Source organism: Parambassis ranga, chromosome 24 (assembly GCF_900634625.1).
Source record: "Parambassis ranga chromosome 24, fParRan2.1, whole genome shotgun sequence".
Taxonomy (NCBI): domain Eukaryota; kingdom Metazoa; phylum Chordata; class Actinopteri; family Ambassidae; genus Parambassis; species Parambassis ranga.
In genome coordinates this window covers 815,256-828,859 of record NC_041043.1, presented here as the reverse complement: position 1 = coordinate 828,859, position 13,604 = coordinate 815,256, and the positions used below count along the sequence as shown (strand labels likewise).

General features: G+C 39.9%; 1 protein-coding gene across 9 annotated transcripts in view; it reads left to right on the top strand.

The window, feature by feature from the left end:
* Positions 1–2,422: 2,422 nt before the first annotated feature.
* The window catches only part of LOC114429168 (dystrobrevin beta-like), a 34,074-nt gene continuing 22,892 nt past the window's right edge, over positions 2,423–13,604 (top strand). Inside the window, exons 1-6 of one of the 9 annotated variants that reach the window (XM_028398054.1) lie at positions 2,423–2,854; positions 9,665–9,715; positions 12,563–12,668; positions 12,881–13,025; positions 13,213–13,293; positions 13,388–13,601. In XM_028398054.1, the coding sequence (XP_028253855.1) occupies positions 12,597–12,668; positions 12,881–13,025; positions 13,213–13,293; positions 13,388–13,601 (512 nt within the window). In that variant the 5' untranslated portion in view covers positions 2,423–2,854; positions 9,665–9,715; positions 12,563–12,596. Of the gene's footprint in view, positions 2,855–7,502; positions 7,613–9,664; positions 9,716–12,562; positions 12,669–12,880; positions 13,026–13,212; positions 13,294–13,387; positions 13,602–13,604 lie in introns of those variants that run through there. The other 8 variants (XM_028398049.1, XM_028398053.1, XM_028398051.1 and 5 more) reach the window with 8 other exon arrangements.

The following is a 13,604-nucleotide window of genomic DNA, read 5'->3' as shown; positions in this document are numbered from 1 at the left end:
ACTTATGGTGTCAATACCAACAATATTGCAAAAATAGCTGTTTTTCAAAACTAGTTTTGTGTTGTGTAATTATTTAACAGTGTTAACAGCTCAGCAAAACAGACCGCATGTAATGGTTTTGCATTACATGCATTTGTCATGTTCACATTAACAAAAAGACACAGTAAGAGGCCAAAGATATGATAACATACACACATAATAAATCATTGTGAGTGTGTGTGTGACACTAGTGTTGTAGGAGGGAGGGAAAGGAAGATATAATAATAATAATATCACTCCCTGTCATTCTGTTTTTTCCCCATGTAATGACATTACACATGAAATTCAGGTATGTTTTATTACACAGTTGGATATTCAACTCTTGCTCTGTTCTGATTTGTACATCAATTTAATGAGATGTCAGGATGAGTGGGAGGCGGACACAAGTGCGAAGACAAAGGGCAGTTACTAGTCAAAAATAAGGTCTTTATTTAAAGAAAGTTCAGGCAAGCGGTAGGGTAAGTAGGGCAGCAGACTGTGGTAACTAACAACAGGACTAACAATCACTGGGAAAAACTCACACGGAAAATAAATACGCTCAGTAAATAAACTCAGGAAAAACTAGTCACAGAAACTAAAGGTCACTGGGCCAAACGGGCCACAGGTAAAAACTACACAAACAAGGACTAGGGCTAAGACGAGGAACTCTGGAACACTATGGTAACACAGGTAGGTAAAACTAAGGCAAGGACTCAAGAACACTACGGCAAGAACAGGTGAGTAAAACTGAGGTAAAGAACTCAAAAACACAAAAACACAGGTAATATACTATAACTAAAAAATCAGGATTACAAAGCTAGGACAAAGACGAACAAACCCACAGACATCCAAGGTTGAAGAGACAGAGACTAAATACACAAGGTACAGGGGAGACAATGAGACACAGGTGGCACACATTAGGGCAGGGCAGGTAATCACACAATGAGGGAAAACACAGGAAGTAAAACACAGGACAATACACAAGGAGGGCAGGACTATCAAAATAAAACAGCAAACACAAGACAAGACAGAGTCCAGAGAGCAGGAAGATGATCCAGTCTCTGGGGAAACTGGCCTTTGAGCAGCTGCAGAAGGGAAACCTTATCTTCATTGAACAGTATAATATATTTTTAAGTTAAAAATTGTGTATTATAACATAATTGTATCTAAAAATTTTTAACATGAAGTGTGGTCATACATATTAAGAGCATATGTACCCTGTATAAATACGTATTTTAAACATATTTAATACTTCTACAATTTTAGCAGCACCAAAAATCTTCCAAGTGAGAGTGTTCAGATGGAGTGTGTGTGTAACAAAGTAATAACTAGGATTCCTACCATTGTAAAGATGTAAATTCAGCTCATGAAGACGCTCTGATACTGTGATAAAACTTTCTGCTATGATGATCTAAAGATCAAAAAGAGATGCTAACTTCCTGGTTAGACTAAAAGAATACTTCATCCCTGCTGCAATAAGGTGATCCATGTTGCTTTTGCTTTGCTACGTCTCGTGCTGATCTGTACTTCACTGACTGTTGAGCACCATCTTGTGCACAGACATTAGAAGTGTCAGACGACAAGTGACTTGTTCTGTGTTGGAACAAAGAAATCTACTCATGGTATTAATGAATTGTCAAATAAGCCAATGAGAAAATAATGTTCAAATTAAATGTTCAAAATAATGCCCATTCATTGTAATTTGCCTAAATCACTGACACTGACTGACTATGTGTGTGTGTGTGTGTGTGTGCCATCACACAGGGTTGATGAATTTCACAACCCTTGGACACTAAATGTTTGCACAGCAGTATTTCAGCTTTTCCTAATTACAACTATAACTACTGTGTACACTTTAGAACAGTAGGCTACAGCTACTGTGTTTGTTTCGGCCCACCATGATTTTTTTTAATACAATATGCAGAGGCATATAGAAAAATTCACGTTGCAATACCATAGTTGGCCACTAGGACACATTGACACATTTTCTGCAAGGATGATTGACTTGCAGTTTCCTCCATAGAGTGCTTCAGCCCAGGAATGGACTGTTATGGGTTATTTTTTTCACAAATCGATGTGCACCTTCTGTTACACATTTTATATACTTCATGTCGTCAGCAGTCATATTATAACAAGAGATTTTTATACTTTATTTACAACAATATAACACAGTATATGCCTGTAAATACAACACCAGTGATTTTTTTAACCTTTTAAGAATAAAAACAAAATGTGCACAAAGTTAACATTAAATTTTTAATTCTGTTGTAAAGTTGTCATAATTGATTTGGCAATTATTAAATTAATTGTTTAACCTAAAGGGGGGAGGGGGGGGGGGCAACAAGAGATCTGCCCCTGGCCCCCTCTGACAGGTCACTCCGTCCATGTTGGTTGTAATGGTTAACTTGAGCTGATTTATAGACATATTTCAAATGGGAAAACACTGACATAGTATCGCATTTGAAATATACATTTTTAAACATACATACTAAAAGTGAACTGTTAGATGTAAAGTGAGCTGATTCACTATCGAGGGGGAAGGGGCCGGACGGACCGGGGAGGAGTGACTTTCTTTCAAAAATAGTACACTTCATCACAGCAGCAACCGGTGCAGCAGCAGCGGCGGGCGGTATGGAGGGTGTGAAACATGGCTTATTACGGAAATAAATAACGGGACCGGGTGGTGGACGATAGCATTACAACCGAAGAGGAGGGAAAAGGACACGGTTAGAAGAGAAGAGAGAGACAAGAAAGTGGGTTACAGCTGAAGTCAGTGCCGCACGTTTCAGTGTTGATGTTGGTATTTGTCCACGAATACCTGCCGAAAATAGTCCCGGTAAGTGAAGCTCGTCTCATATAGCATGCTAAAGGCTTATAACTTAAAACTATACATATAAATGAAGGTTTTTGTTTTCTTAAACATGACTTTTTTTGTGTGAAAAATGTACGCGAGTTGACGTTTAAGGAACACATTCATTCGGTGGAACAAGGTAAACAGGGAGTTAAACTTTTCTGCAATATGGCCGCTCAGATGTCACACAGTATCCCAGAAGTAGGCTGAACTAGAAGAGCTTTTGACTCAAGTCTGTTTTTTGTAATTAAAGGGACCTAAAAGTGTAACAGGAACGCAGTTTATATGTTGTACCTATAAAGGTGTGTGCAGCGGCGCCTCTCTCCGTCTTCAGTACAGTAGTGGACCAAAGACATGCCCACTTTTTAAATCAAAACTACTATTGGTGCTTGTGTCCACTGCTGTGGGAAGAATGTTACTCCATCCAAAAATCTGCCGTTTTCGGGTTATCGTGCTTGTTGCCAAACACACATGCGTCGTGGAGCACGTCCCAATGCCTTGTTGTAGTCTTACCGGTGTATTGTGAAATTCGGCACACAATATACAGCACACACACAGCGATATGTGCATATATGTGCAGTGAACCAGGCTCAATGGAAACAGATGTAGCAAGAATGTGAAGACAAGGATGTGTGTTTGGAGTCACTACATCAGTTCATCCGATCAGATAGGTGAAATGGTTTAATTAATAATAATAGCAGTTAATGACTTAACAAATGAATCATTTCCTGTGACATGTGGGGTCAGATGGAATGATGTATCACAGCACAGCCTGTCAAAATCTGTTATCGGAGGCGGCTAAAGCATGTTGGAGGATCCATGTCCACAACTCCATGGCAGTCCAGATCTTATAATTCTACAAAAGTGATGTTAACTCAGGGGGGTGTCCTCTTAAATACATTACTTTTAAATAAAATCCAGGTTGACACATACACAAGTTAGATTATTGTCTGATTTCTTTAACATGTTCGGTAAAATGTACGATCAAATGTTTGTTCCCAAATTATCTATCTAAGTTTGTTTTGATCTTTTATTTAGTAATAAATAAACGATCAAAAAATACTTATGTAAAAATGTACATAAGTGAAAATGTTCACACAGTCTGGCAAGGTTATCGCTCTGTTTTCTTTCAATGGTATTTAATGGTGAAGTTCAATAACAGCTGGGATGTGTACAGGTTGTGATTGAACATGTAAACATCCACATCCTAGAACACCCCCCCCCCCCCCCCCCCCCCTTAACCAAAGGAGGAAACCAAATGGAGAAGACTGACAGTGAAAAGAAGAGATTGCACTAACTGATGGGCCTAACTGCCCTGAAGGCAACTGTTTCCCTGATAGATGTGTATTGTGTGCTTTAATATGAGCAGTGGGTGATTTGTTTGGACGGGGCACAATGAAAGATGAAACATGAATTAGGCACTCCACAGATTATCCAGGCCTTCTGCCCCTTGTACCTGATTTACCTGCAAGAAATTCATTCTCCATTTCAGCGTCTCCTGTAACATTTGAGTGTCTACACATGGAAAGATTTTAGTTGCTGTTGATTTACAGCAGCGCTGAGCTGTGTTAACTGTTTCCACTGTGGGTGGGGAGATAATAGCGGTGAGGGAGAAACCTATGATTATCCTCCTCTGGTTTATATACTTTCTTAGGAATTAAATTATAGTGAAATTTAAGCATTCTTTATTTTAAATGAATCCCACCACTCTTGGTGACCTCAGAGCTCTCCAGTCAGACTCTGAACTGTCTTCTCTGCTGTAAACTATATTTTAATGGCTTTCAACACAGAATTACTAGTTCTGAAATTTCTTTGGAGCAAATTTGCTTGCTTTGAACTCCTGTAATGGTTAGATGTTTGACAGTGCAGTATGTTTGCTCTCCAGTCTGTTCATTGATCTGCTGTGTAGCTTTGTGACTGAATCTACAGGAATCCAGTACAAACAGTGATGGTCCCTGGTCCCCATGGTGTTGAATTATTATACCTGGTAGATCTTAGTTTTTACCCTAGGGATTATTATTAGGGCCCGAGCACCGAACGGTGCAAGAGCCCTATTGAAACCCTAGGGTTTTCATTCATCTAACTCGATGATCGCAGTTTTGGAGGCCTTAAGGCTGTTCCGTACTCCACGAGAACAGAGAAGAGTGAAAAAAAAAGTTTGTTTCGGCACGGAGGTACCATACTCCGTGAGATGTGTGTGTGCAGAACTCCTCATACAGCCCTCCCACGCAGCGCACATCACACACAAAAGGTTGACATGCAATTGTTTTCTAAATTGTGAGCACAGTCGTGGTTACCTGGCCTAACGAACTGATAATGTTCAGGGAAGGTTAGGCATGACAATAGAATAGAGTGTAGCTGACTGTAGCAGACCTCTGGTCAGTGTGAGTTTAATTCTGTGAACGTGTGGATGACTGTCTGCAATAATACATCCCGTCTCCTGGTGTTTAAGGTGCGTGAGCCGCTGTAACGCCATGATCAATACTGGGATTCATTTTTATCGCCACCTTTTGGACAGACGCTCTCCTCTGTGCGCCGTGTTTCTCCCTCCAGGAGCTGTTTGCCAGCTGCTCATCTAAACTGTCCATCGTCGTTGTACTTCCTCCTTCTGTCTGTGTGTTCTGCACCTGAAAAAGCTCTTGCGCTTCTCCACATTCATCACGCCCACAATAAATTCCGACCAATCACAGCATGGTTGACGCACAGCCTTGAGAGAAAAAGTTCTGCCCGGGCCATGTGTACGAGAGTGCTGCACAACGGGCGGTCCGAGAGAAAAAATGACGTCATTTTGTGGGCGTAACTATAACTGTGTTTACTGTCCGATCTGTACCAAATGTCACATGTGTGATCAGTCTGACCCTAAACACATCTATACAACAATATTGACGTTTTGACAGAGCGCCACCTACTGGCTACAAAAAGTATCATATTAGCAAGAGACAATAAGGAACACACACGTTCAAGATTGTGTACTAAAGTATTACGGTTTGAAGAGGGCGTGGTTTCAAAATTTGACAATTCCATACCAACCAGGAAGTTGCTGTAACTTCTGTGGTTACTGTCTGATCTGCCCCAAAATGGACATGTATGATCGGAGCCACACCCTGAATACTTGGGTAAGACATTGTTCAGTTTTTGACAGAGCGCCACCTACTGGCTACACAAAATGTTGTGTTTTCATAGGTTTCATAGGTGTTTTAAATTAGCTGTTAAAGACGGGATTTTACAACTGTGTTAAAGTATCACAGCAGCAATTGTTGTAGGTTTTGTGACTGTTGCAAGGTACCCTGTAGAAATGCCAGTACTTACCAAGAACATAAGCATGAGACGATTTAGTTGGCAAAAGCAGTGTCCTGTCGGGTAACATTATGTCCTGATGTGGTTAGAAACTTAGCACAGGTGCGTCATGTTCCTACATCCATTCATGAGGAATAAGCTGCAACAGTTCTTTTGGTTTTGTTTGATCTTATTGGATCTTTAAAGACAACAAATTCAACTATATATGGAGTTCAGAACATGCAACTTGTCTTGGTATGCTAGCTGCCCATCCTAAATGTGTAACCACAGATGTGTTGCTTCTGTTTTTACATGCATGGTGACAACCCCCAGGGGTTGTGCCAGGTCAGACGGGTTGTCTCTTCGATCGTCTCAGGGATCGGAGGTCAGGAGTGAAAGACTGGGGAGGCAGAAAGAGCTTTAGGGTTCAACTTGCTTGTAGTCAGTGCTGAGGAGGTTGAAGGTGTTACTGCGTGAAAAAGGAAGCTCTAGGAAATGTTGTTGGTGAACTAAACTTTGTATTCTTATGGGGTTTAAGCAACAAGTGGGCAAAAGGAGGAATGTTAGATTTTTGTTTGTCAATATAAAGCCCCGTATCTTATGCTTCTTCAAGTATTTACTTAACCATTTGTCAAAAATGACTTTGCTGCATGTTATAAAGCATAATAAGACTAAAAAGTCAAGTGTCTTTAGAGGGTTCATTAATAGATCTGAGATTTATATAAAATATGGTCTATGGTGAACATATTTCACTATTTTCTGTTGTTGTTGACTGTAGCATACGCCATTTTTTTTCATTGATCCTATATACATTTCCTGAGGAGATTCACATGTGATGTCAGTTAAAAAACATTATACAGTGGCTAGGATACATTGACTGGACCTGGTCCAATTTTCAAGCAGTAAACTAAATGCAGCCTTTGTTCTGTTGAAATTTCTAGTTTAAAGCCAAGTTACAGTTTATCTGGTCTTCATTATGTCCAAAAATGTTTGGGGACCCTTGAGTCCAGACCAAACCACAAGCAATCCTGTCAGCCCCACATAATGAAAGTTTCTTAATTTCCTAAATCTTAAAAAAATAAAAGAAGAGAATTCTACAAATCTTAATTTGGGGGACTTGGGCTTGTGAGGAAGCCTCAAATGTTTTATGCACAGTAAAAGCTCATTCAGAGGATAAATGAGGCTCATACTTTAGGTATTTCAGGTATGTCAGAGGCTAAAGTTGCAGCGCACAGTACTGTAAATACATCGTGTATACACACACGCACTGCACAGGTCCTGTCAGGGCAGACAGTGAGAATAGTGAGCAGCTGCAAGTGGTAATGTAGTCATGTGGCATAGATAGAGTGGTAAACACCCTCTTTAGTACCTCCCATCCTGCCAGACGCCTGTTTCTGCAGCAGTGACATCGTGCTCTGTCCTATTTGAGGAGGTTCTAATCGGTGGAATCACCCTCAGAACTCAGTGGTGAGTCCACATGAGAGCAACTGATGTTTACAGTAAGGACAGGGGTGTGTGTGAGAAAGAGAGAGTTTAGGTTGTGGTAGGCAAAGATAATGTGTGTATTTGTGTTCAGGACCATTTGTCTTGCTCGGGTGTTTGATCTGCATGAGCAGTTTAGATGAGAGGTGTGTGTGTGTGTGTGTGGTGGCTTTAATGAACAGGTGCACTGGTTGGGTGGTCTGTTCCAAAGCCACACCTGTTTTATATCTTACTATATTGTTGTAGGGAAATAAAAACAGTGTGATAAATCTTTTTCATGACTTGTTTCAGTGCAATAATGTGAGGAACTTTAACACAGTGTTAAATATCTTGATCTAATATACCACTGGCAACGTGGAAGGAGCTATTTTGGAGCTACTGGTCCTGGAAATAGAGTCCCATTATTTTTTCCCATAGACGGTGACACTGCATGTAGACTCAAAGCTGGATGCCTTCTGGAGCTGGAAAGAGATATTCTCTCTCATAACTGTAGATATCTGTGGATGCTCGTCATCCAGGTCATAGTCATTTTCAAGAGTTTAAATCGAGGCAACTGGACTCAAGGATTGTTTTTTGAAGATGTTTCGGCACTCCCCCAAGTGGCTTCTTTATCTCAATCCTTAAATCCAGTTGCCTCGATTTAAACTCTTGGAAATAAACTCTGTAGAGCAACGATGAAGCCATGTTTTCACTGCAGCAGCCACTGAGCCTTATGAGTGTTACAGTACAAAGAGGTAAAACTAGCAGCTAATGTCAGGTCTGTAGGATTGTGACATTATCCAGGACATAATAAGTTGCATTACAGTGCAAAGACAGCTGAGGATGTTGACAGTTTTCATTCTTGTGATTATGATCTTCTGTGGCTTCTGAGGTTAGTAACTACATGGCAACAGGAACATCATATTCTTGTCAGCACGTTGTGCTGTGGTGATACCACAGGGCAGGGCATTATATTATTATATAGTGATATAATATATATATTATTATATTTCCTGTTGATTTGAGTGTTATAACTTTGAAATTGAGTGTGAATGTTGTGTGATACAGAGCTATTGCCTCAGTAATACTTGTGACACCTGCAGACAGGATGTAACATGCTTCCTGTTGAGTCTTCTATAAAATGCCGAATGTTTTCACATTCAATCATACTAACACTCTTTGGATATTAATAAAACATGTTTAGCTTTATTTTCCAGCTCTTACAGCATGTTAGGTTTAAAGATGTGAAACAGAATGTGCTAAAAATAATAATTTACATGTTAAAAACCTCAGTGATCTGCAGGTTTACTGTTGCATGAAATTGGCGCAGGCAGAGGAACTACTTTGTTCTTCACAGTCAAATGACACAATGATTATAAAAAAGTCATTGTTTGCTGCATAAAGCAAAACTAAAACTCTGTATAGATTTACTTTTAAAGGAACACGCTACCAATGTAATGAAATTGGGTTCTTCTCCCACAGTTAGATAAGTGGGCATTTTTGTGTCAGTGTATCCAACTAGCATGTTGTGAGCAAAAGTGAGCACAAAACATTTTTTCCTAATAACTTCTTGTGACCTGCATATTTACAACAAGTACAAATGGCAATGTATGCAGATTAACACGAGGCAATTGATATATCTTTTAGGACTATATTCTGATAAAGCACTGCTACATGGGTGTAAAGATATATAAGTTACAATCATAGATAACTAGCCCTGCCCTCTATCTGTCCAATCAGCTCTAGGGGAGATGGTGAAAAACCCAATTTTATGAAATGGTGGCGTATTCCTTTAAAAGAAACAACCATCAGCTTTTTAGCAGAGATTAGAATAGGAAATTGCAACATGTCTAAGCCGTGGTCAGAGAGGTGTGGTCGTCATATGAGCAGTTGGATTTAATGTGATTGTCTCCTAATAAAATAATTTTTATCTTTAAATAGATGTGTGTGCTGAGCTAACAAGTCTGTGGGGAGTGTGTGTCCAGCAGGTTGTGCATGTGTCTATAGCCTGAAAAGTCTTCTCAAACTGCCTTTCTTTTTTCTCTGTTTCTCTGCTAGACGTCCTTTATTGAGGCTCCTCTGTCCCGTGTGACCCCCTGACACAGAGAGGTATGGCCACACACACTCAAACACTGAGCTTTAATAAGTGAAGCATTCAGCTACTTTTTCTAAACCTAAGCCAGAGTTTAGTGCAAGGCTTAGTGTTTCCTCAGTGCAGTGTGTGTATGTGTGTGTATTCAGAGCAGTATGTGTTGTTTGTTTCTGTGAAGCTCAGCAAATGACAGCCATAATAAAACACCATGGTGCAACACAAGTGTAAATCGCCACCCACACAAACACAGAGAAGAAAAGCAACACACATGCGGTCAGCTGTTTAATACTGTACCTGCCGGTGCTGTTTTTCTCTCTCTTCAACATACTTCACTCTCTAAACTCTTGTCAGTCATCAGTTTCTACTGAATGTCTGCTGCTTTAATCCAGGTATTTACTGTAATCCAACCTTTCTTATTTTGCAAACAAAGCTTGAGCATTTCAATCCATTACGTCTGTGGCTTCAGTGCCACCTTCTACTGTTTAGTGTTATTGATTAACTGTGTGTGGTGCACTAACATCACTGGTGATTTACTCCTTTAATAGCAGTAACTTATGTGGATGGTTCTTTTTGCTTTGAGAACACATAAGCTATACACAAATTAGTTTAGATATGGTTTCATATTCTTACAGTATGTTAAAATGGCTCAAAGACTTGTAACTACATTTTAACTGTAACCTCTGCCTCCTAAATGCCCTCAAATCACACCCACATAGAGTTATTATTGCATTCTTCCAGTCGCAACATAAAATCAACCATTCAAACTATAGGTATCTTAGTACCTGTGAAGTGTAGAAGAGAAGTGTTTGCATGTGCATGTTCTCCTTTTCAGCTCTGGTAGTTTGCTGTGCTGCAGACTGAACTTCAGATACATTTCTTTTGTACTTTGCCTCAGCATTCAAGAAACCACCCAACTTTGTATGTAGTGTTACAAGAAGCTTTAATTAAATGTGCGAGTTGCAGAGTTAAAATAAGAAGCGAGTCTCGCAGACCAAATGTTCCCCCGTGTCAGTTTTACACACACAGACAGACACTGACTGACAGACAGGGTATAGTTATCACCAAGGCCAGGCTGGAAATAACAATTTACTCACTATGGGAGTGCACTGTGGTAACTGGTGAGACTTTTGGAAGCAGTCATGGCTCTTTTTTTGACTCGTGTATGCATCCAATCCAGGAGGCTCAGTGAAGTTATAAAACATCAGCAACACTCACTGACCCTCATACATGTGACTGTCCTGCTCTAATATTAGGTGCTAAAGAGTTTTCAACTATTTTTAGAGTCAATTAGTTGAATCAAGTTAAATGTTTTTCTAATATTTTTTTATATCCTTTGAAAAACTATTTATTAGCATCATTTTTGGAATGAATGTAACTTGAATGTAACTTTGGTAATCACTTTTTTTTATCACCAAGCAGCTCCAATGGATAGACTTTTAACCAACATACAAAGCATAACATGGCCATACACGAACATAACCAAAAAATAAGGAATCCACAATGTCAGAGGCTTTGGTATCTTTAGATCTAGATATTGGGCTTAAAATTAAAAATGAACCATTGGCCAGTCAAATGGGGATAATGGTAGATAAGTTAACACTTATACTCACGTTTTCCCAGATTACACAAAACTCAAAAATGGTGTCAGAATGTCAGTGAGTGTGTAAGAGGGACAGGTGTACCTTTAACAATAAACCTTTAATTACCCAATTTGATGTGTTAAATTTACTGTATAAAAGGCTGAATGTCATTTGCTTCAGGATTTGTCATTAAACCAAAAGTAGATGAACAATCTTGGCATATCAGATATAAGCAAAAAAATCAAGGCTTACCCTTGTGTCTTTCATAGTCTGCCTATTCAGAGCTGCTCACGGTATATATATATATATATATATATATATATATATATAAACTACTGGGTGCAGAACAAGTCTGAAAGTAACAAATCTGTTAAAGGCAGGAGACAGCTTGCCTCTTTATCCAAACATCTGAATGAAAGGCTGTCGTCTTAAACTCCTGATGTTTCTGCAGCATTCCAGGTTTACGCAAACATGTTTCATGTTTTTCATCCCTTTGCTTGCATTAGGGGTCACCTGCAAGTAACAGTTGCATGAGGTAACCTTTAGTATGCGTCTACAGTGATGTCTTGACTGATGGTGTCAACATTGTACTGTGGTTTTAATACTGGTTAGAGACTGGTTTACTGTGCTGTGTGTGACATTTATGTTCATATACAGCTCCACTGTGATGCTAGTTTCAGGCGTGCAGTGTATGTGTTAAATGGTCTCACTGAACTTACTTCGGAAGTCTTAAGCTCCTCTGATTTTGTCAAATAAGAAGTGCCAGGGGAAAATACAAGCAGAGATCTGGCTACTGGATCAGGGATTTTTTTATGTCTGAGCACTTGCACTTGAGTAAGTCCTATCAATAGGAGTTTGTGTAAGAGAGAGAGGGAGGCTGCAATGAAACAGCTGTAAAGATGTAAAGGAATGTGTGTGTATGTTTCTGGGAGAGAGAGAGACTGAAAGGAGGAATCCTTCTTTTGTCTGAATGAAGCATGAAGTCTCCTGGGAAGCTTTCAAATCCTCTCTGGAATGTGTGTGTGTGTGCATGTGCATTTGTGTGTTGGGGGTTGATGTGTCACCACATTTTTATAAGAAATGCAAATATTTGTTTGTGTGGGTTTCACATTTGTGTTTTTATACCTTCTACCACAGTGATTCATATCCTTATTTTTCTATGTCACCTGACAGCACAGGTCTTCTTTCTTTCCTGTCTTTTTGTCTTTTTTTCTGTCTTCCGTTCCTCCCACCCTGCCCCCTCTCTTCTTCCTCTGTACCCTTGTTATGTTCTCCATGTGCCAGCCTACAGATCAGATTTCATCAGCTGCTCCCATTAATGTGTTTATTTACCAAGTACTCCACTCATCCTCTAGTGATATCTGACTACTGTGCTAGTGGGTGTGTCGCTGTGAGTCTCTATTTAAAAGTAAAGATATGGTTGTGGTTTGCTGTAGAGTTGTTGAAATAAATCACCACATAACATGCTGCACACAGGACAACTGACCGCTGTGATACTGTGTCTCAGGCACATGTTGCACACATAAGAATGCCACTAAACATTGCGAAAGAAATTCAAAACAAACAGATGAACATTTAAACTGTCTCTTCTAACTTTTTTAGTGCTTGGACAGAAACCCAGAACTAGTTTCCCTGCGGTTCTGTGCTCCATGCAGGATGGTGATGGAGGAGAGGAGCCAGAGAGACAGAGGGAGGGGGGCACCAGTGATTGCAGGAGCAGAGGGGAGGCAGATCTTCATAGAGCTTGGTGAGTGACCTTTGACTATTTATGTAGGAATTTTGGCAACAACTCTTATTTCCCTCATTCAGTAAGCTTTAGCGTGTCCTAGACTCTGTTATCTATCACTTAGCTTGGTAATGGTCTGTGAGGACTTATTGTGCATTCTGTCCTGGCAGAGTTTTTATTTGTCTTATTGTTTCATTGTCCCCTGCAGGGGAGCAGAACCTTGATGCCATTTGTCTCTCAACATACCGAACAGCCTGCAAGCTCAGATTTATACAGAAGAGATGCAACTGTAAGTCATTACTGCTCTTTTTAGGCATAGAATAAATGCAATGATCATATTTCGGTTGTTTTCCTTCAAACAATTTTCATTTTTTTCCCTTCAGTGCATTTGATTGACATATACAATGTGATTGAGGCTGTGCGGGACGCTGGTCTGAACGCTGTGGAGCTGAACGCTGGCATCTCGGTCATCAGACTGGAGAACCTTGTGTCCTCTCTGTTCAACCAGCTCATAAAACGTCTCCCCACCACACACACCATCAACCCACAAGAAAGCACCATCCTGCTGGTTGAATTCTTGCTAGCCGCCATTGAAAGGTA